Source organism: Lissotriton vulgaris, chromosome 1_1 (assembly GCF_964263255.1).
Source record: "Lissotriton vulgaris chromosome 1_1, aLisVul1.2, whole genome shotgun sequence".
Taxonomy (NCBI): domain Eukaryota; kingdom Metazoa; phylum Chordata; class Amphibia; order Caudata; family Salamandridae; genus Lissotriton; species Lissotriton vulgaris.
In genome coordinates this window covers 1,179,713,442-1,179,737,035 of record NC_141685.1, presented here as the reverse complement: position 1 = coordinate 1,179,737,035, position 23,594 = coordinate 1,179,713,442, and the positions used below count along the sequence as shown (strand labels likewise).

At 41.3% G+C, this 23,594-nt stretch overlaps 1 protein-coding gene across 1 annotated transcript in view; it reads left to right on the top strand.

Annotated features, from left to right (window-relative positions):
• LOC147748878 (lactoperoxidase-like) overlaps positions 1-23,594 on the top strand; it is a 1,319,638-nt gene that overhangs the window by 640,148 nt on the left and 655,896 nt on the right. Inside the window, exon 9 of the mRNA XM_086964410.1 lies at positions 15,999-16,350. Within this exon, the coding sequence (XP_086820536.1) occupies positions 15,999-16,350 (352 nt within the window). The remainder of the gene's footprint in view (positions 1-15,998; positions 16,351-23,594) is intronic.

Genomic DNA, 23,594 nt, shown 5'->3' with positions numbered 1-23,594 from the left:
AAACACAGGTTCAGAATTTTCAGAACCACAGTGTAATGTGTCAAACACTTTGGAATACTACCCCCCGCCAGTTCTGGTGGCGGGGATAGCATTCTACCCTTCTAGAGGGAGAAGACATGTAGTTACTGCTTTACCCGGTTAAAGTTAAACAGAGCCTCAGCATCAAAAAATGGATGCTGCTGCCACAGACACGAGTCTGACCTCCTGCTGCTGGATGAAACTCCGGCAAGGGAGACCTGGACAATAGGTTTCCTGTCGAAGGAGGTGCTAGCACCTCTCTGGACAGCCTGTAGTAGATTGGGGCAGGGTGGGTTCAAAGGAAACTGCTGTTTCCAGACACTGCCTGGGGCACACAAGGGGCTCCACGCATAGCCCGGTTCAAACCAGTTGCTGGGGCACTCCAGCCCCAGCTCTGGCACAAAACTGGACAAAGAGAAAGGGGTCTAACCACCCCCTTCTTAGGTTACACCCATAGGAGGGACCTAGCAGGTAATCCAGCCCCTTAATTTGGTATAAAGTTAGGAGCTGTGTCTAGAGACATTAGATTATCCTGGAAAGAAACTCTGAAATTAACTCTTGGACTTTCAACGTTCCATTTTGACTGGAAGACTGAAGACATCTCCCTTGTGGTCAAGGAGTGACCACCCTGTGCAAACAGGCACCGGCAGTAACTTGCCAGTTTGCTTTGTCGATGCTCCCGCCAGAACCCGAAGACTTAGCGACATAGAATCTGGACTTCCAGACTTCTCTCACTCTGATCCACATCCACAGCAATGCTGAGACCCATGGCGGACACGAGAGATGTGGGACCAGACATCCTGCACTACCTGTTTTTTGCTACCTGTGCAGCTTCTGAGGCCTCCTCAAAGTTGTGCATTGGGGTTTGAGAAGCCTCAGATCCGAGCAGCATTTGCACCGAAGCACAGCCCTCCACCCTACACGAGTGCTGCGTGGGGACTGCGCCTGCATTTCAGCTTGACGCACCTTCACAGTTGCTAGCCCATTGGCTAGTAGCTCCTCTGAAGACATCCTTTTAAAACAACACTGCTTGTCTGGTTGCTCCTGGCTTGCTCCAGCTTCTCTGTGATGGAGAAGCTCCCCAGACCTTGCTGGTCTGACCTGAAGCCGATCTTCCCCTCCTGTGTGGATCGCCTTTGCCAAGGCTTGTTGACTCCAATCCGGATACCGATGCCGCCAACAGCTAGATCCATTGTGGTACAGTCCGTATCCAGCTCCTGGTAGTTGTCGATGCCTCTTGGTCCACGTGGCTGCAGAGACAAGCTTCACCTCCTCACCTGATTGCATCTCGACATCGCCTGGTTCCTTCCTGGTCACTGGCTAGTGACCCAGACTCTGTCCCCTCTGCTTTCAGGTTCTTCACTGCTCCGATCCACCCTTGGATCCACCTGGACACTTTCCTCCTGGTCACCTGCAGCACTTTCTTGCAGCTCTCCATAAGATTCAGCGACGAAACCCGACACAAAAGAACACCTATGCACCGGCTTCCCTGGGTGAGGTAACTCGAGTACTCCAGTGCTCCCGTGGGTAACAACTATCCAAGTGTCCTAGTTTAACAGGATTTTTCCGTAGTCCACCTGGAAGTGTCCGAAATCTACTACTCTGTAACTTTTACGTTGCCATTGAAACTCTATGGTAACTCGTGTGTGTGTGTGTGGCACTTTATTCTTTGTTTGTGGATTCAAATCATTATTTGGCATATTACCATTTTGCACAGCCTTACACTCGTTCTTCCAGTGCCCCAACTTGCCACCCCCATGACAAGGGAACTTCTTCTTTGCTTCCTCTCTATTGAATTTTCCCCTTGGCTTACACTTATTATCATCACCCTGATTCTGGTTATTATTTATTTGGCTTAACTGAAGCTCTTGTTGCTCTGCTAACTTTACTTGTGCTCACATTACTTTTTCTTTTAACTCCTTTCGTTTATTATCGAGCTCATCTTCGCTATATTTAGCATATTTAAGGATTTCATCATTCGGCTTGGCCTGCCAGCAAATTTTATGGTCCTTAATCCATTGCGAAATTTCTGGCCTTAATCCTGATACAAATTGATAGATGAAATGTGTCATGTCCTTCATATCTATATTATCTAGTCCACTATACTGTTTGAATTCTTGTAATAAGCGTTCATAATATGCATGCATCGATTCATCTTTATTCTGGGTGGTGCTATCTATTCTAGTCCAATCTGTCTCTTTTGCAGACACCTTCCCTTTGAGGTAGAGTATTACCTGGTTGTATTTCTTGATTACTTCTTTGGAAGGGGCCCCTGTCTTTGGGTCTCTAGGATTCTCGTCACTAGGCCAATCAACAGCAAATTTACATTCAGTCCACAAATCAAGACATTTTAAAACTTTCACATATCTCTCTACTTGTCTGTACCATTCTACAGGTTTCTCACGGCGTTTTGGGAAGTCATTTGTAAATGACGAAATATCCTGTCGGGACCATGGGACATGTACATAACCTCCACCTGGTACTGCTCTCATGGAACATAACTTTTCCACCTTCTCTGTCTCTCTTAATACATATTCAGAAGCAATTTGTTTTGATCGAGCCTCTTCCTTTTTCTTTGCCCATCTAGTTTTCCATTTTTCTGGTTCACCCCATTTCTGTAATAATTTTGAATTTTGAATTTAAAAACATTTGTATAGCGCACTTATACCATGCGGTTTCATGGCGCTTTTAGGTTGCGAGGAGGCGGCAGGAGCAGGGGAAGTTAGGCAGCGAAGGCTCGAGAGAAGAGTAGAGTTTTAAGGCTTTTCCGAAACTCTGTGTAGGAAGGTGTCGTGCGGAGTTCCACAGGGAGGGAGTTCCAGAACACAGGGTCGAGAACTGCGAATTTTGTTCCGCCAGCCTTTTTCTTTTTAAATCGGGGGACAGTTAGAAGTGCCAAGTGGGTGGAGTGGAGCTCTCTGCCAGGGGTGTAACGTTTAATGGCAGAGCAGATGAACTCCGGCGCGGTGCCCATTTTGGCCTGAAAGGTGAGACAGCCAAGCTTGAACAAGGCTCGCTCTTTCACCGGCAACCAGTGCAGTGCCTGCAGTAAAGGGGTGGCCCGATGGAATTTAGGCAGGCCATGGATCAGGCGGGCAGCCTGATTCTGCACTAGTTGCAGGCGGTGAATGGCGTAAGCAGGCGCGCCATTATAGGTGATGTTACCGTAGTCAAGGCGCCATTGCCATCACTTAATGTCATCAGCTCCCTGATTTGTACTTTTCTACCTGACACATTTATATTTTCCAGGTCTTGGTCAGAAAATTCACCTCAATATGGTTTCTGTAATACTTTAGATTTGCCAATGTCAATTCCCATGCTAGCTGCTATGTCCATTAACTTTTCATGAAACACTTTTGTATTTCTAATAATGCTTTTACATATAAATAATAATTCATCTTCACTGAATGTATTTAATCTGTCCAATCCCATATTTCCAGCCATCATTTCCTCTAATTCGACTCTTAATTGAAATAGATCCAATACTTTTGGCTGTGACTATGGTTTCTCTACTTCTCCTGTCCATCTCTCTATTTCTTCTGGGGTTACTACTGTGGCACTTCTCGTTCCTGATGATGTCTCCATTTGTACTTCTCTCGAATTAAAAGGAGTTGTTTTTCTGATTGAGCTACTCTCTGGTTCTCTTATTGGCAAATCCATCAAGGAAATTACTGACTCACATTCACTTGCCTGATCGTCTACTATGAAGGGTTCTCAAAACAGGAGTTTTAGGACTAGCTTGTTTGTCTCCGTACAAAGGAACAACTGGGCCAATAGTTACTGGAATTGTCAGGGCTTCAGGACGGGAAACATCCTTTGCAAAGAAACTTTTACAACGCGGTGCTATTACAACGCAGGTTTTACAACGCAAACCATTACAACGCATTGCGCTAGGGGGCGCTCTAGGATAGGGAATAGATTTAATTTACTATCCAACACCTTCCCTAGTGTCCACGGGGGACTGGAGTTGGAATAGTAAATTAAACTATTCACTATCCAGCACCCCAAGCACTATGCGTTGCAAAGGTTTGCATTGTAAAACTGGTGTTGTAACAGCATGCGTGGTAAAAGCATGCGTTGTAACGTCATACAACCCTTCAGGACTTGTATTTAATTGGTAAATCTTCTGAATTAACTCACTTCTTTGTTTATTTAATGCTTCGCTTTCCCTATCTTGTAATACATTTTCTAACAATGTCTCATGTATTACTTCCGGATTCAAAGGTGGTTTCAGAAACGGTGCATTTGGATTAACTGTACTTGGTTCCTCAATATAAGGTGGTGGATTTTTCATTAATAAATCCTCTAAATAATCATCATCGGACTCACCACTAGTCATTAAATGTTTCGTTTTCTCATTCCTTCTACTTCCAGTGGGTGTTACTGGAATTGTCTGGGCTTCAGGACTTGTATTTATTTTGGAAATCTTCTGAATTAACTCACTTCTTTGTTTATTTAATGCTTCGCTTACCACTAGTCATTAAATGTTTTGTTTTCTCATTCCTCTTACTTTTAGTGGGCTCTTCTAAAGTTAATACAGGATATAATCCTTCCACTAACATGGACTTTCTCCATTGTTTCATTAATTTTTCTCTTGTATCTTTTGAGAATTGAGGATAAAATCTACTTCAATGACCATTACTTCTGGGTCTATCTCGCTCAAAAGCCTCAGTTTCCCATTCCTCCAGTGCCTCATACTGCGTTAATCTTGGTCTGGGATCTAATTCATTCATGCGAGTTCTTAGATTGTGCAAAACCCTGCCATTAAATGTACCATTTTCTGGAAATTCTAAAACACCATCATCTTTTGTGTACTCCATCCAGTTTTCTAACCATACACAAGTGTGATAGCCCCTTTCTACCATCATGTATGATGCGGGCGTATTTGCAGGTGGAATAATAATTCCTTCTCTTGTTTTAATTACTTTATCTTTCTTGAAATAATTCTTTATTGTTTTAATGAATGGCATTTTTCTATTTTCTCCGTACCATTTTAAAGGGTCTTCCTCTTATTTGCTGCTCTTTTGCAAACCCTAAATATTTCCTATCAGGTTTGTTCCCGTCAAGCGGACCTATATGCCACATATATTTTTACCGGATTTGAAATTTTCAGTTACACTCGATTGTTTACCTAAAGTGCTTCCAATACCAGTGCGTTCCTTATTTTTCTTTAAACAATCAACAATGTAGTTTCAAATAACAAAAGCCAATAATTGCGCTGCTTTTCTCGTGAGACAGTTCTCGCGCTATTGTGCTCACCCCTCCTTTACAATTACTATCTGAGCTACACGCCCGCTGTCTCAACCAAAACAGGCAGGGCTCTGAGTGACGTCTGCGCAGCTCCGCGACTGACTCCCTCTTTTGCAAGGTAATACGAAAACTTAATTTCTTTTTACTTCTGATGAAGATTTTTATTATTTAACAACTCAAACACATTCACCACTGTACCTGAGTGACTAATTCAAAGGAAAGTTCAATTTTACTCACTACGAGTAAATCCCTTCTGCTTACTCTTCATATACTACGAGTAGATCCCTTCCGTCTACCCTTCACACAAGCATTAGAGAACCTGCTACTCCTTCAGTCTTATCCACTCTGGGATATACTAAGGCCAAAGTTTTACCAGCGAACCCCTTTGCTATCAATCAAGCTCAGACGAACCTGCTACTCCTTGCGTGTGACCCTTTCTAGGTGATATCACACCAAAAGTTTTGCTAGCAAACTCTTTGCTATCATTTATTCACACATTCATACAGAAAAATCCCTAAATAGTGCTTCCGGTTCTACCTAACCATGCACTAATTTCCTCTAGGTAAGTGACCTCACTGACAATGACAATACTTTATTTGTGTGATTAATAAAAACCAATACAAAAAAAGAGAGCAATCAATATAAAAAGGATGTTAAAATTAAATTAAATAATGTAAGTATAGGAAATGAGCCTAAAACCACCATTGGTGTTTAATATATTTTTGTTAAATGCAGTCAGAATAATTCCTTTGGCTACTCTGGGCTAGTTTTTGGTATGAGCCGGACTACATGAGGTCTTCCTCCTGGTAAATGCCATGTTGTGCCATAGTTGACCTGTCCATTAGGGCTTGTCGGGCATGGTAGATGAATTTAGCGAAGTTGGCCATATGCTTCACCGTATCCAGCAAGTATAGCTGAAGGGCTGCCTCCTTTGCCGTCCGCGTTCCCAGTTGGAGAAGAATAGGCCTTAGATTGACAGCAGGGCGGGACAGCATAGTAAGACGTGAGTCAGTGTTTCGCGCTTATAATGGCAGAGGCGGCACTCCGTAATTGCTGGTCTTACTTTCACTGAAGGATACAGGTGTTTTAGGGGAAGCACATGCAGTCTGACTGCAAGAATCCTTTGTAGGGCTTGCCTCCCCACCGGCTGTACGAGATGTGGTTTGTTGCCATATAGAGTGTAAAGAGAACTTTGGGTCTCGTGGAAGCCTCTGGCTGTCAAAGCTTCAATGTCCAGTTTTCGAGAACATGATCTCATTTGCTTTTTTATTGATGTTTTGATAGCTGTATATTTAATTATGTTAGTGTCCCAGTTCTCTATGGCTAGATTCAAGAGGTCTTTGGCTGAGGCAAGACCAGCTGACCACGGGTTGTCCGAGTTTTTAAATATTTTGTTTATAAAAAACTTCATTGAGTTCTCTGGTGCCAAAGTGGTTAGATAAAAATATTTTGCCAGACTTGCCAGTTCTTCCAAAGATTGCCGGTTAAGGTTAAATTCCAAGTGAATTAGAGTGTTCCTTATGCATAACGGAAGACACAATAGCTTTTTGTAAGCTGCACAGTTGACTTTTTCAAGATCTTGGACCAATTTGCCAGGGAATGCCTGTATAGCATAATTGAGGGAAGGTAGTAATTTTGCCCTCAGGACTCGTTGGATAGCCGTAGTTGTTGGACTTTCCAAAGTGGCGTTGAGTTTACAAATGGCATAAGTAACCATTTTGCCTTTCTGCTGTAGCTTAAGTCGATGAACCTGTGGCCGACCTGTTTCACTGAGCCATACACCAAGATAATTTTACAATTATGTACTGGATAATGTTAGTGGTCCCAGTCTCCATTTTATTAGCTTCTTTTTCGAGTAGCGGCCAAAGATCACTATCTTGGATTTTGTTGGATTTGCAACCAGCTTATTTTTGGCGTTATAATCTGCTAATGCTGTTAGGCCTTTTTGAAGGCCAACTTTGGTATGGTCCAAGAGGACCAGGTCATCTGTATACTGTATCAATTGGATTCTGATTCCCCCGATCCTGGGAGTCGCCAGAGTTGCTCCATGCAATGCGTTGCCCAGATCAGCTGTATATAAATTGAAAAGCAGCGGGTGAGGACGCAGCCCTTCTCTAACCCGTGGTCTGTACTAATTTTTTCTGTGGCTGTTTCACACAAGAGTTTGACTTTTACCCATGTTTTAGTATACAGTGATCTGATGACTTGTAGTAGTTTTGGGCAGATATTCCAGCAGGCCAATTTCTTCAACAGAATGTTTCGGTCTACCTCGTCAAAGGCTGCTATATAATCAATAAAGCAGGCAAAAAGCGGCTGATCATCCCGAGCCATTGTTTGTTGTACTAAATATGATAGGGCTATGATGTTATCTACGGTAGAGCCCCCCGGGCGGAACCCTGTCTGATAAAAAGGAAGCAGATTCTCCTTACTGACCCAATCCACTAGTTCCGTCAGGAGGGTGCTTGCATAGGCTTTGCCCTCCATGTCCAGTAATGCAATCATACGGTAGTTCTTAGGGTCCGTGCTTGGCCCTTTTTTATAGATTGGGTGTAATAGGGAGGCCCTCCAGGAGTCAGGGACGTCCGCCAAGAGCCTGCACGCTGCATACAGCTGTCACAGATTCTCAGCCCAAAAGTTAATATCTTCCCTGAAGAGGGAGCCAGGCAGACCATTTGGTCCGGGGGCCCCATTGTGGCATATTTTTTTCAAAATTGTACTCAATTCCTTTCTTTCGGCAAGTGTGGCGTTATCTAGGTCGGTCGTGGATTCAATCAATTTTTTGTTTAGATATTCCCCAAGAGATGTTCTTTTGATTGGGTTTTTCTTTGAATCATTGGTATAAAGAGTTTTTACGTGGGCTGACCAAGTGCTTGCATCAAGTGGGTTCTCTCTATTGGAGGTTCCGTAAGTTACCTTATTTATGTATTGCCAAAACTCGTGGGTCTTACTGGGGGCAAGCAGCTTAGCCATTTTTGCTCTGTGATTTCATGTTTCACTTGCCAGACCACTGTTGCATGAATCTTTGCCGCTTCTTTTAAATCATTTTTTGCAGTCAATGATCTGGTTGCTCAATAGACTCTACGTTTAGAGTTAAGTTCTCTTGAGCATTTCTTGATTGCTGGTTGGAATTCCAGATTATAAGTGGAGTTGAGATAAGATCTTTGATTATCGCTCCCTCGAAGTTGGTGTGCTAAATCGTATGCGAGTGAGCCCCATTCTCCAATTCTGCCCTTGTCATTATGGCCGGTCTGCCAACCTTTCCAAGTTAGTTTCCATGAGTCAAACCTATGGGTCGGAAGCGGTCCCCATTTGATTCTTCCAAGGAGTCTGTATAACTCATCTCCCTTTGTGGCTCCGATACTGCGAAGAGTATGCCGTTTTTACACTGATGGACAACTCTAATGTAAAGGCAGCATGGTCGCTTTCGAGGCGGAGGTGAACTTTATAATTTGACATGTAATTTTATAAGTGCTCACTTAGTAGAATGTAGTCAATAGTTGTCTGGTTGTTGTAGGTAGGGGGTATCAAAGCTGTTGGATTATTTTTTATAGTTAGACAGTGTGTTGTTGCCAGCTTGTAGACCCGCAGTAGGGCATTAAATCTTCTGGTGGTTCCATTATGATGGTTTTCGTCGGTCGTTTGCCCTATGTCATGCATATTAAAATTGCCCAAGATGATTGAGTCCATGCCTGCATGCCGTACTAATAGAGTATCAATCTCATTTAATAGGCGGTTAAGTTTGTCATTTGGGCCTGGCCCATAGCGGTTGTAGTAGACATTGATTAGGAGTATTGAAGTCGGGCCGTCTATCGTAATCAGGCATTTCAAAATACATGCCAAAAGCATGTCTGAAGTGTGCTGTATTTCTGAAAAGTTTACTTTCAGTGCATGCTTGACATATATTGAAATACCCCCTGGCGGTCTCCCAAAAATGTTGGGCTTTTTTGAAGGTTTAAAATATTCAGCGTAGTCCCCTATTGGTGTTGAAGAGGTGGCCCATGTTTCCTGTACACAGATTATATCTGCTCCAGCCAGGAGTGCGACTGCTCCTGGGCTTTGCAAAACTTTATGTATCTCGGCAACATTCCAGGACAATATATTGATAGTTTGATTATTCACAGTGGAGCTATTGTGATGGACGTGGCCGGTGGTGTAATTTGTTGGTGCTGGGTGGTTTAAAATAATTAAAAATTTAATTTTTAAATAACTCTACATCATTTGCAAATACCCATTAATAATTACTAAAAACATAATTACAATTGAATAATTAATTAACAATAAATTAACAATAAATACCAATAAATATTATTTAAGAAATATAAATTACCACATAATAAATATTGAACACTAAAATATTTTTCAAAACAAAAAACATATTAATAATAAAAATTGATTAACCATTAAAAAATGGTAAACACATTTTTTTTAAACAAAAAATATTTCTAATGAAAAATGTTTTACCAATTAATAAAATGAATTTCCAATTAAGAAAAAGTAATTAACAATTAAAAATATCAATTATCAATTTTAAAAAATGAATTACCAATTACAAAAATGTAATTACCAATTAAAAAATGTAATTACCAATTACAAACCTTAATTACCAATTAAAAAAATTAACAATTAAATTAATTAACTATCAATTAATATTTAATTATAAATAAAAGAATTATCAATATCAATTAAAAATAAATAATTACTTAATTACAATTAAATTACTTCCCACCCAATTCCCCTATAAACCCACAACCCGCTACAGAACTTAAATGCAAAAATGAATTAAAATTAATTTACAATTACTAAAAATGTATAACTAATTTACTATAATTAACTTACTTCCCACCCTATTCCCCTATAAACCCATAACCCGCTGCAGTACTAAAACATAAAATTAAATTAAATATAACATTTTTAATATATAAAAAATAGTACACATATAATTTAATACAAATAAAAAACTTAACAAAAAACATATAACACATACATATAAAATACATAATAAAATACATAACAACAAGCAAATATCGATATTAGTAACATCAAAATTAGTAACATCGATATAATTGATATCGATATTACTAACTTCGATATTACTTACATCGGTATAAAAAAAATCGATATTACTTACCTTAGGGTCGATATTCTGTCCAATGATAATCTTGACCTCGATATTCTTCACCTTTGATATTTTTAACTCGATATTAATGTTGGTCGATAATTTGGAATCAATATTTTGACTGTGCACCGAAAAATATAATGAAATAACAAAGAAGAAATGTGAGATGAAAGGATGAGCTACTGAAGGAAAGAACAGAATAAAAGAATTAAAGTAACTCAACAAGACAGGATGCAAAGACAGTGTGAAAGAATTCCAGGACCAACGTAACAATTAACAGATATAAAGAAGAACAAAAAGCTAGAAAAAGGACTGATCGATTGGGAGGGGTAAGTATAGACAGAAAGACGGAGGTAAATAACGAATGAAATACACATGAAAACAAAAAACAGATAACGGAAAGAAGGAAATAAAGTAGCATAAAAAGAACAAAAAAGATGACTGAATGACAGAAATTGGTCAATACAGGTAAATGTGTTGTTTTTAGACAAATTCCGTTAAAATCATGCTATGTTAGTCATCATCGTGCATCATTATTTGCACATACACACAAGTCTTCATGACACTTCAAAGGAAGACTTTGGGTTGCTCACTTTACTTTTGCATGTATTGCTATATATGGGTCAAAGTGAGGAGTGTTTTTTTTCCAGCTACTCCCTTGCATGCACTTCATTACATTACAAATCTCCTGTACTGTATTCTTCCCAGGCATACATACACACAGTATATGTACTAACCATAAATGAACTGCATAGTACTGCTCCATCCTTATAAAGTACCCTTCCTAGGCACACATACCATCAATAAACGCAGACCCACTACTTCTGCGGCACAGCACTCCACAACTACCTGAAGGAGGCCAATTGTGAGTAAAGGACTCAACAGCAGAACGTTTTAAAAATGTGAGCGAACCTGTAGCCCTCACTCCGGCAACACAGGGTAAAATGATCCTGTTCACTAATACCGATCACTACACGGTATGCAGCCACAACTACGCTTGTGCTGCTTAACTCTTGGTGAAAACAGTAGCCTTCCACCACTATGAGATAATCTATTTGGGTGCCCCTCCCTGTCCAACAAGACCCCAATCGTTAAAACAGACCTATGTCATGGCTCACATGCATGTTCGGATCACCTATGACAAAATAAATTAGCATTAGGGATCCAGACGGCAGTACAATTGGGTGCTGAGGGCAGGGGTACACGTCTCTTTTTTTATTTTATTTTATTTATTTTAGAAGTTTTATATAGCGCTAGCTTGACCCGTAGGTATCAGAGCGCTTTACATACACACTGTAAAAAACAGAAGGAAATTGCATTACATAGTAGGCAGGCAGTTAGGAAGCAAACCAGTGATAAAAAAACACAGCAAAAAAAAATAAGAAAACAGTGCAGCGGAGGGGGAGAGACCAAAAAAAGGTGGTTAACACAGTCCGGTCACCAACTGTCCTTGAATGTCAAGGGAGAGAGGAGTCCACTCGGAGATTGAAGTCTAGGTTAGTTGACGTTGGTCAGGAAAGTATTTGTTAAGGAGATGGTCTCTTACCATGCAGAGAACGTTTCTGTCTCAATAAGACCCAACTCAGGACCTCTGTGCCAATTATCAAACCAATAATGCATTTCAGTGGTGTCTCATCCTAAATGCCCCTGCTGAAGCTAATCCCCTACCCATCCACATGGATCTGGTAGTTCTCCTTGGGATCCTATGGCTATGGCTACTTACAATAAAATAGCCTGGAGTCAGTCCCTGCCCTGGAAACAATTTTTGTAAATGTATTTTCACTCTACAATCTCTTCAACTTTTCTATGAGAAGCCTTGATGATAGAGTTGTCTATCGGTGTGTGTGTGAGCAGGTTTCCATCTCATCACTTTTTACAAATCATTCTATCAAGTGACTGATGCCACATGTACTAAACCTGATTCCTAAATAAAGGAGGATTTGGAGGGCAAACTAAAAGGGCGAGCTGAGATAATCTCTGTCTCTCTCTCTCTCTCTCTCTCTCTCCTGTTTACATGGAAAATCACTGCTTAGTCTTTTAATCCTTTTCACAAGAAAACTCAACACAGAGATAGCAGACCTGACTTATGGCCCCAGACCCAACTATCAAGCTGAGAATGCATTTATTTGAGGAACATCCCACCCCAAACGCCTCCTCTGAATCTATGCCGGAAGGCTATTGAAGTGCAATTAGTGTGAGTAAAGCTTCTAAATATGTTTTCAATTGCATATAAATGCAGTCCTTTCCTCTTTCAAAGGTGTGCTATCTTTGATTTCTAGGCCTCATTGTGAGACACTTTTTTCTTTACAATGGGTTTATTGGCCACCCATGTCTTAAAATTAGTTAGCTTCATTGTTGCTCTTATTTGCTTTCTCCCTCCTAATTCACCATAGAATGTAGACCTCACTTCCTCTTCTCCAATATGTCCCTGGCACTTGTATCACTTTATCGGCTCCTGTGTGCGTGCATCTACAAAATGAAGAGGTTGGTCGCATATGGCTAGCTTTTCTTTTTTAAAGCCATGCAGCACGGCATCGGGATGCTATACAGCATGTCTAGAGTCATTAGTAAAGCTAATAGGTCCCAAACTTGAGACCTATTGGCTTTCTCACATTGCAAAACAGCTGACAGGATGTGCGTTTTCCACAGAATTTGCCTTTTGTTGTCGTTTGTGTAATCATAGTTTTTACCTTTACTAGTTGAGGCCAGGGACAGATGGATATGTGCTTGGAGTCAGATGGGACTGGGGACGACAAGTCTTCACCTGGCTCACTCCACATTCCTATCCACATTCAATGGCATGTGCGAAAGCAGGCTTACCAAGAGGATTAACAACGTGACCTATGACTGTTTAAAATAAAGCTGCATAGTGACTAAGGGCCTGATTTACATCTTGGCGGGTGGGTTACTCCGTCATAATGGTGACAAATATCCCATCTGCCGAAATAGGAATCCCATTGGATATAATGGAATGTATATTTCGGCGGACGGGATATCTGTCACCGTTGTGATGGAGTAACTGGTGCGCTGAAATCAAAAGCAAGCACTAACTGCGTCCTTCTTTCTACCTCTCCTCTGCTGCCTGTCATTCATATTTTTAGGCTGTCTGTGCTATAAACCACGTGGTTCAATTCCATCCAATTAGGATTTCACTTGCATGTTCTTCACTGTAATTAGGAGCATGGAACAGACCAGCATTGACTGAGCATGACCACTCAGTGTTCAATCAAAGACTATAGCGCTTCAGTCTATTTTTCCCCTGCTCTGACACAAAATGTGGGTTGGTTGCCTGGATGTTCACAAGTTAGAATGACAGAACAGAGGGCCTACCCTGGCTGCCAGTTGTACTTTAAATCACAACAACCTTCCTTAGTCTCTTAAGAATATTCATATTGTGATGTGCACAGCAATGCAATACCTTCTCCTATGAGACTGGACTACAAGTTGTACAAGGCCTAAATGTGGCACCTCAAACCCCCCACTTCAGGACACTTTCTGGACCTGCAGAAGATTGGAACTGTTGTCTTTGACCTAAGAGGAGCCATGTGAAACTGGACCCGCTCCCTCTTGTAACAAGGACAAAGAGGTGGACTTTAAGGATCAATTGGCCAACCTCCTGTGTTTTCTTCTGGGAGGTATTTCACATCTTGCTCACCCAAAGCTGATAACAAGCTGAGAGCTGGCAGATGCTTACGCTAATTAGCCACTTAACAGTTCAGGGAGCCAAAGGGTAACTTTCTAAAAGTAACTTTTCCATAATATTTTTCAAAACTCAGACTTCACCATTGAATTGGAATTTAATGATTTAAAAATACTGGTTTAATTATTTTTCTAGCTGGTATTTTTCCAGAATTAGTATTATTAGTATTTTAACCTGGATTCTGGTTTCCTTCATAACACAGGTAGGCCTGTTACAGTGAAATAGGTGTGTGGGTCTTGTTACTGCAGTGTCGTGCTAACATGAATGTTCTACAAGTCCCACTTTTAATAAACATGTACCCTACTCTGTGCTTTACAAGGAGTATATAGGAGTGACTTGTTATTATTTAGAAGAAATGCTTCTACCTGTCAAAAAGGAGTCACACTGCAGATGTTACACTCCAGCAGTCAGGTTTCACAGGGTAGACCTGTAGCCATATTTGGACTGCCACTATAGGGGATGGTACAAAAAGTGCTGCCGCCCACAAGTGACATTTAAATTCTGGGCCCCTGGGTACACTTCCCACACCATATTAGGGACTTAGAGGCAGGTTAGATATGCTGGTTATGAATAAGCCAAAGGAACTATGTTTAAAGGGGCAGCACTGGCACTCCAAGTCTGGGTAGCAGGGGTAAAGGACAAAGAGCTCTAAAGCCAGCAAAACAGATAGGGCAAATATCTTGGGTGACCACACAGATAAAGGCAGGTTTTCTGCAGTTGGCTCACAATTACAACTCTCCTCGAAAACTCACATTAAACATGAAAATCTTCTCACTCATGTCAGACTTCTAATGGTAAACCTACCGACCAAGCACAAACATAAGGATAGCATCTAAACCAATGTCTGAAAGATGGTGAGCATGTGCAAGCACAACTGTGTCTCTTTGGGCAGGTTGTACGACGCGCAAAATAGCGCCTCGCAAATTGAGTCATTTGCGACTCGCAATTTGCCATTTACAAGTCGCTAGTTTGCATGTACAACAGTGTGTTTAACACTGTTTGCAATTCCCAATGGGGTCGCAAATTGCGAGGCTCATGAATATTGCTGAACCTCTCGCTTTTTGCGAGCCCATTGAGAATGACAGGCCCTCCCAGGGATGGTGGCCTGCTGGGCTCAGCAGATCACCATGTCTGGGATTGCTTTTAAATAAAGCAGCTTTTTTTTAAAATGTAGCTTGTTTTCCTTAAAGGAAAACGGGATGCATTTAAAAAGAAAAATATGAAACGTTTTCGTTTAATTTCGTTGACATCTCCAAATTTCACTCCACGATTAAACTCAGACAGAAGTTTATCCTACAAGATTGGAGCACCCCTCCAAAGCTCACACCTGGCACACAATACTTCTTACTCTAATTAATTACACAATTCAACCATGCACAACAAATGTCGTAGCCACTAACTTGACCATTTGGAGCGCTTTAGCCCCTTCCGAGTTACGAGGGGCAATATAAATGCTACTAAATAATACAATTCCTTACATAGGGGATGTTTTTCTTGTGAAAAAGTTCAGTACTCGATTTGTCTCTTGCACCAGTAACTCTGACAGTCCATGACGCACCTACATGGCCTGCAATGAGCCCCATGTGCAGAATTCTGTTCTATACTACCCTTCTTCTCTAAATGCTGCTATCGGAGATGAGGTGGTCTGTGGTGAGGTATTGAGCTGCTATGGGCTGGGTGAATTGCCAATGGACAGAAAGATTGAATTCAATATTGCCGTTGGACATAGGTCAACATATAGAAATGTGAATTTTCCTGAAATAGAAGTTACTATTAAAGTGGAAGGCTGTTGGGACAGGCAATTCCTTAGCACGGAAGGTACAAGGGGATGCTGTGCTCAATTAAAACACAATATAGTGATAGTTGCTCTTTTATTGCTAATTAGCTCACTCTATTATTTTTGCTGTTTTGCAGATACCTCCCAATGACCCATCCAGAAACGGACAAGGGAAATGTATGCGGTTCATTCGCACAGGCCCCGCCTGTCCTACCAACTCAGTGGTCCGCGAGCAGATCAATGGAGTGACATCATTTCTTGATGCAAGCACTGTCTATGGAAGTGAGGACTGCCAAGTTCGCACGCTGAGAGACACAACAAGCCAGCGAGGTCTGCTGTTGGTTAACAAATGGGTTTCTGATAAAGGTCGAGCGTTTTTACCCTACGTTAATGACACAAAGAATTTTTGTGAAGTGGGTATCTCGTGTTTACCTGTTAACCCTTGTCCATCCCTCAACTTGGAACACAATGTCTCCTGTTTCATTGGCGGTAAGTCATAATCCTATTAATAATCTCAAGGGGTCTTGGATTTTGTAATATACGATAAAGTGATGTAAACAGGCCCTTTCTTGTGCTGGCCTATATCTCTTGTATGCTCTAATCAGGGCTTAGCACTCCAGTGTTGATCTTAATAAAGAACAGTTTTTTGTTTGCAAGGAGAGAACTGTCTGCAGGGGAGAACTGAATCGGGTGTGTAGCAGATCCTTAAACAATCAGAGGAGACTAACTCTATTAGTCATACCATGGCTCTACAGCGGCAGGATGCATGCAAACTCATGAAAAATGACTTGTATATTATCAACGTAGATATTGGAAGCTCTTAGACGTACGTAGGACGAGAAGTTATAGGTTCATTGACTGATGGCGGGATATGACATTTTATTGTTCGACGACAAAGGATTGCAGGTAGCAGGACTTGAGTATAGTTATTTCAAAATGTTAGATGAATGGCAATTCATCTCCTCAAAGGTTGCATCTGGCTAAAATTATTCTGGATTAAAAGTATTGGAGATGCAGGTAGGTGAATTTTGACTTCCCACTCATCCTCTAGTCTTGCCCAACCCATGACTATTAGTCAAAAATATGGGTATCCATACGATCGTCCTATGGATGCCATTTGAGGGTGTGAACCCTTTTTTGGCATGTTATACAACATTTCCAATGATACCGGTGTAAAAAATGAATTATTTATTGGGATTGGTGACTACCCACCTCAATAAATAACTACAAACCTGATTATGGTGAACCCTTAAAGTCACTAAATTGACCTTATTTAAACTCACTAGTAGCTATGGCACAAAGCAGAATGGCTTAACGTTCCTAATTCTTAGTGTTACACTGAAATCTAGTTTGAGGCAGTCAATACACCCCCAAAAAACCCAGCGACAGAAGACTTGTAGGACAAAAGCAGGGTTTTCCAGCAACCAGACAGTAGATATACAAGTATTGTCTTGGCATCCTGTTGTTTTTCATTTCAAGTGCACCCCAAGTGTTATATGTAAACCCATTCAGACCTGTCAAGTATGGTTTGACACTCAAGCAAGATTTGCCACTGTAATGTCTCACAGGATGCCCAGCCCCCACCCTTCTGCTGAGCTCTAAAGAGTCATATCTGCACATTCAGGCTGAGCTGTCAGTCACAGTGACTTACCTTGTAGCTCATGGGAGGAGTTTTACACCTCTTTCACACTTATGTAAATGCTGGGAGAAGTAGGAGAGCAAATTTAAATTTGCCTCCAGGAACTTAGACACGGAAAGCACATTTTTTTAAAGTTACTTTTTGTCAATGTTTATTCAAAATCAAACTATACCATTTGATTGGTTTGGATTTTTAATAATTATTTTTCTAGGTAAGCACATTCCTGTTGTACAGTATTAGGATTTTAATCTTCACTCTGGTTTTCTACATTGGCCATTTAAGCCTGCCACAGCAACACTGTTGTTGGACTTGGCCCTTTTTGGCAGGTTCACCCCTGAACTTTTTGCCTTAAGCTCTGACATGGTGGTAGTGGTTTTAGGTCTCTGGGCACTTTAGCACTGTGGTCCAGTGTAAAGTGTGTGCTCTCTCTGTGTACCTGTAGTGAGATGGGCCTGCCCTCCCATAGAAATGCATGGGGAATAAGTGTGTCCATGGTAATTCTTGGTATGAGAGGAGTGCAGAGTCCAGTTTAGTATGTATGAACTCATGAGGATAAATGCTGCAGAATGGTGTGCGCAGATTTATGGTGACTGGTGGAGAAATGCCACTTTTAGAAGTTGGCATTTCTGTGTGCTATGTGTCTGCCTGCCTGATGTGAATTGCATGTCTGGCTTGTGATTGACAGGAGCTGAGAGGTGTGGGTGGCACCAAGAGGGGCAGGGTGGGTCATTGCTGAGCTGAATTGGAAACCTGGAGTAAGAGTGGTGGGAGGGGTAATCCCTTGACTCTGAATAGGATGGTCCATAATCATAACAAAACAGAAGCCAAGAGGGAAAAAGGGACACAGGTTACCCTCCACATACAATATTCTCATCAATGAAACCTGTCCCCACTGTCATAGGCTCACTTAAAACCATCACCTGTCTGGGTGGAATAAGTGTAGACACTGACACAAAGAGGATTTTAATAACGAGATAGGTATCGTAATAGGGTCCGTCCAGCACTCTTGTTTTACATTTACTTTTTCTGTGGTTTACTCTCTTTCTTTGTTGTGCACCGTTACCTTTAGTGTTTTAGTCTAAAAACACTTTTTGAAATATTGTGAAAAGTGAGACACTGGGGGGTCCCAATGTCTAAATGGTAACGCGTTGCACAATTTCACATGAACCACTTGGTTCTCTTCAGGTATACATGTATATCAAAGTAATAATGATCAATACAGTTTTCCTTGTTTTCAAAAAATTTTGTTTATTCCTTCTTTCTCATTCATTTGAATTCTTTCGTTTCAAGGACAATTTTATTTATCATCTCTCATTTACCCAATGCATTTCGGGTCTATGGTGACCCTTCTTCGGGGGTCTCTAATGAAAAAATCAAGAAAAAGTTGCAATCAGCCCTTGAACTTAGGTACATATATGCATTAACATTTGAATGTGATATAAACCACTATATTCTCAAAAAGCAAAACAACTTCTATAAATCACAAAATGACCTATTTTGTCAATCGTTATCATTGTTTTACACTGCAACTCCTTGTTCGTATTAGCGCTAATGAATATGCTTGACACCAAGAAACCATATGGAAGCCTTTACGCTGAAATGCCATAACAGAAAAAGCCTAATAGCCACTGTTTAACTTAGGGTTCGTTGTAAACCAAACAAAGTTTACCAAGCAAAGTTTAACCAAACAAAGTTTAAACCAAACAAACAAACACACTGCACCTCTCTCAAGCTATACTTACTGAGAAATGAAAAACGTCCCTCACTTGCGCTCTCTCAGCGAATCCGCTACCTCCTTACAGTCTAAGGACCGCTATTTAAAGCTCTCTGTTCGCTGATTGGCTCTATTCGCGATCACGTGGTCGCAACCTCGGACTGCATTAAAGTCCTTATTTTTATAAGGTTATGTTCTATAGATGTGACAGCTCTGTACACTTCAATCCCACATAGGGAGGGTATTGAAGCCATGGAATGGTGTTTACTCAACAATGAAATACATGGAGGAGAAAAAACTCTAATGCTGGAACTATTACAGTTTGCTCTACTACACAGTTACTTTAACTGGGAAGGAGACTTCTATGAACAATGTAGTGGAACCTCTATGGGTTTTGCGGGGGCACCGTCCTACGCTAATACCTTTATGGCTAAATTCGAGCATGATCATATAATTCAAGACACAAACTGGACAACGGGACTTATGGTATTTAAAAGATACATCGATGATATCTTCCTAATATGGAAGGGTGAAAAAGAAACACTGATTAACAACATTCAGAGATTGAACTGTGTACACGACCGTATCAAATTTACTCATCAAATGGATCAGAACGAATTGGCATTCCTAGATGTAAAAATTCATCTTGAACAGAATAAGCTGAGAACTAGTGTACACACAAAAGAAACGGACAGAAACAGTGGCTTACACTATGAAAGCTTTCATCATTTCTCCTTAAAGAAACATCTTCCAATATCCCAATTCATTCGCCAAAAAAGGATTACATCTGATCCACAAGATCTGCTCTCCACCATCGACAAACAGATCCAAAAATATAAACTAAGAGGTTATCCAACACCTTTATTGGAAGAATCAAAAATCAAAGTCTTGAATATGCGAAGAGAGTCTCTTCTAGTTACAAAAGAAAAAGGTGAAACCAAGAAAACAGTGTGTGTCCTAAAACATTCTTTACAATCAGCAAAAATAGTTAATATCATGAAAAAACATTGGGTACTCATAGCTAGGGAACCGGATCTAGAACCACTTTTTGCCGACAGGATAACGTTTGCCTACAACAGATCCAAAAATCTGAAAGAACTGTTAAAAAAGAAGAATGAACCAAAAGAAACTAATCACAAAGGCATGCAGAGATGCGAAAATTGCATTCATTGCAACAACGTAATATTAGGACAAGTGTTCACACACCCAATGACAGGCAAGAAGGTGACTTTGTTACATTCAGGAACATGTGATACGAAGAATGTTATATATGGAATTAAGTGTCCATGTGGAAAATTGTATATAGGTCAGACTGAGAGAAAAATCAAAGTAAGAATAACTGAACACAAAAGCAACATCCGCCCGAAAAATTTGAAATCCACATTGGCAACACATTGGCTTGAAGCAGGACATAATGTAGCACAATTGCGTTTTACAATACTGGAAGTCATTAAACCTCACCCTGAAAAAGACACACACAGATCAAGACTAAGATCAGAATACTTCTGGATAAAGAAAATGGGCAGCCTACAACCAAATGGACTGAATGACAGGATAGAATTATCCTGTTTTTTATAAAAAGACTGGGTAAAGCCGATTTTATTAGCCTGCAGAACAATCACAATGAGTACTCCCCTACCTAAAATGGCCGACACCAAAGTTGATCTAACCAGCATTTTCTCTATTATTTACTTTTATATACGTTACCAGAGTCTTTTGTCACTATGTGTTAACTCAGCTAAATGTTGATCCATACTGCATTGCAAATAACACCGAGTGAAAATGTTTCGTAATTATTTTTATATTATTTTTATTTTAATTTTTAATTTTTGGTTTATTTTTCTCTGTTAACACAGATCCCTTCGAAAGAGATAACTCTCATAACTGTGCAAGTTCGTAGCATAGGTTTAAACAATAAAAATAAGGACTTTAATGCAGTCCGAGGTTGCGACCACGTGATCGCGAATAGAGCCAATCAGCGAACAGAGAGCTTTAAATAGCGGTCCTTAGACTGTAAGGAGGTAGCGGATTCGCTGAGAGAGCGCAAGTGAGGGACGTTTTTCATTTCTCAGTAAGTATAGCTTGAGAGAGGTGCAGTGTGTTTGTTTGTTTGGTTTAAACTTTGTTTGGTTAAACTTTGCTTGGTAAACTTTGTTTGGTTTACAACGAACCCTAAGTTAAACAGTGGCTATTAGGCTTTTTCTGTTATGGCATTTCAGCGTAAAGGCTTCCATATGGTTTCTTGGTGTCAAGCATATTCATTAGCGCTAATACGAACAAGGAGTTGCAGTGTAAAACAATGATAACGATTGACAAAATAGGTCATTTTGTGATTTATAGAAGTTGTTTTGCTTTTTGAGAATATAGTGGTTTATATCACATTCAAATGTTAATGCATATATGTACCTAAGTTCAAGGGCTGATTGCAACTTTTTCTTGATTTTTTCATTAGAGACCCCCGAAGAAGGGTCACCATAGACCCGAAATGCATTGGGTAAATGAGAGATGATAAATAAAATTGTCCTGGAAACGAAAGAATTCAAATGAATGAGAAAGAAGGAATAAACAACATTTTTTGAAAACAAGGAAAACTGTATTGATCATTATTACTTTGATATACATGTATACCTGAAGAGAACCAAGTGGTTCATGTGAAATTGTGCAACGCGTTACCATTTAGACATTGGGACCCCCCAGTGTCTCACTTTTCACAATAACGAGATAGGCACACCTTGTTAAGTAACGCAAATATGGTGCGTACTAGAAACATCCTCACTAACTAGGGGGCAGGTGATGGTTTTAAGTGAGTCTGAATTACCGATTGCGAGCAGGGAGCACAGAAGGAGTGGTGAGCAGCGCGGAAGACACCGAGGACGCAAAACCGTTTTCTCCGCAGCCGCTCCCGCCACGGCCCGCCACGGCCCGCTTTTGAACGGGTTTGAGTTGCAGGCAAAGTGCGCCCGGGCGGTCAGGGGCCAAACTCGAGCGAGGCGGAGCAAAGTGTCTCGGCCCCCCGTAGCGCTTCAGCCGGCTAGATTCCCCGGAACAGCAGGAGCTGGGGAAGTTTCTTACACCAGCGGAGCAAGTTGCAGGTCGTAGACTGCCCCCCCAACCCCCTCCAGAGTGCCCCGAACTATGTAAGGCTGCAGCAGGAGTCGTGTCATGCCTAACGGGGGAGGACCTGTAGGACATTGTTAGAGTTTGTGATGTTCCTGTGCCAGAGCCCGGGCCCTACCCCCCTAACCAACAGCAGAGCCAGGGGTCAGGGGCAGAGGGCAAAGCTAGGAGTGGAGCAGAGCGGCACGGAGCAGCAGGCATAGAGAACAGTGAGCAGAAAGCGGTTCCTACTGGAGAGCAAGTAGGCGGAGAAGCAAGTAGGCAAGTAGGCGACTCACTTCTCGCGGCCCCCGCTCCACGGGCGCCACTCGAGGTTGGTGACTTTGAAGGAGGGCTGCAACGGGACTAATTTCAGATCCCAGCGGGACTGCGAGGACCAGCTTGCGGTGCGGTGCGCTGCTCAATCTGCACCAGCTGGTCCTCTTCCCGCCCCACCTCCCGGATAGTGAAAACCTCCGTGCAGACCGCACCTTGACGGATTGCTGCTATCGCGCTAAAGGGCTATTGTAGCGCTTGAACCCACGGGAGTGCTCTGCTTGTTCCTTTTACCCCCTGGATTTCAGACTACCGGATTTCTGCCCACTTCTCGCGGCCCCTGCTCCGCGGGTGCCGCTTGAGGTGTCATATGGATACTTTGTTACATATATTGCGTTAAGTTAGCATGAGTGTATTACATGTTTAAACAGCCATTTTTCCTTCGGCTTCAGTTTTGCACACAACACCTACTTGTTGTTGTCGCCTTCAACCTAGAAGCGGTGATGTGATTTATTTGAGAATAATATGTTATTACTATGCTATCAGCTTTGCCTGGTACACTTGGTACAACTGTCTGCACACCGAGAGCTGCACACTCTAGGAATAACCTAACACAAGGTTGCTGGGAGGCCTGATCCTCGCACCACATTAGACATAACACAAATAATGTTGGTGCCAACATTTTGGGCTCTACGCGGGTTTAAGATAGAGTTACAGGGAATGAACGTAGACACTTGGTGCTGCGCATGAAGAGAGCTGGTAGCTGTTGATGTGATCTACTCCTACTGACATTTAGAGGTATGGGTCCGCCCTGCTAAAGCCCGAATGAGACCTTCTTAGATATAAAATAATATGCTAAATAGGGTGCGCGAAATATAGGTGATATAGATTTCTATAGATTTTGCATTGTAACATGCTATCACCTTTTGCTTACTATGGATTAGTGACTATGCTGCTAACTCAGATTTTTATAATCTGCATTTTGGTATTATACAAGATACTGCGTTT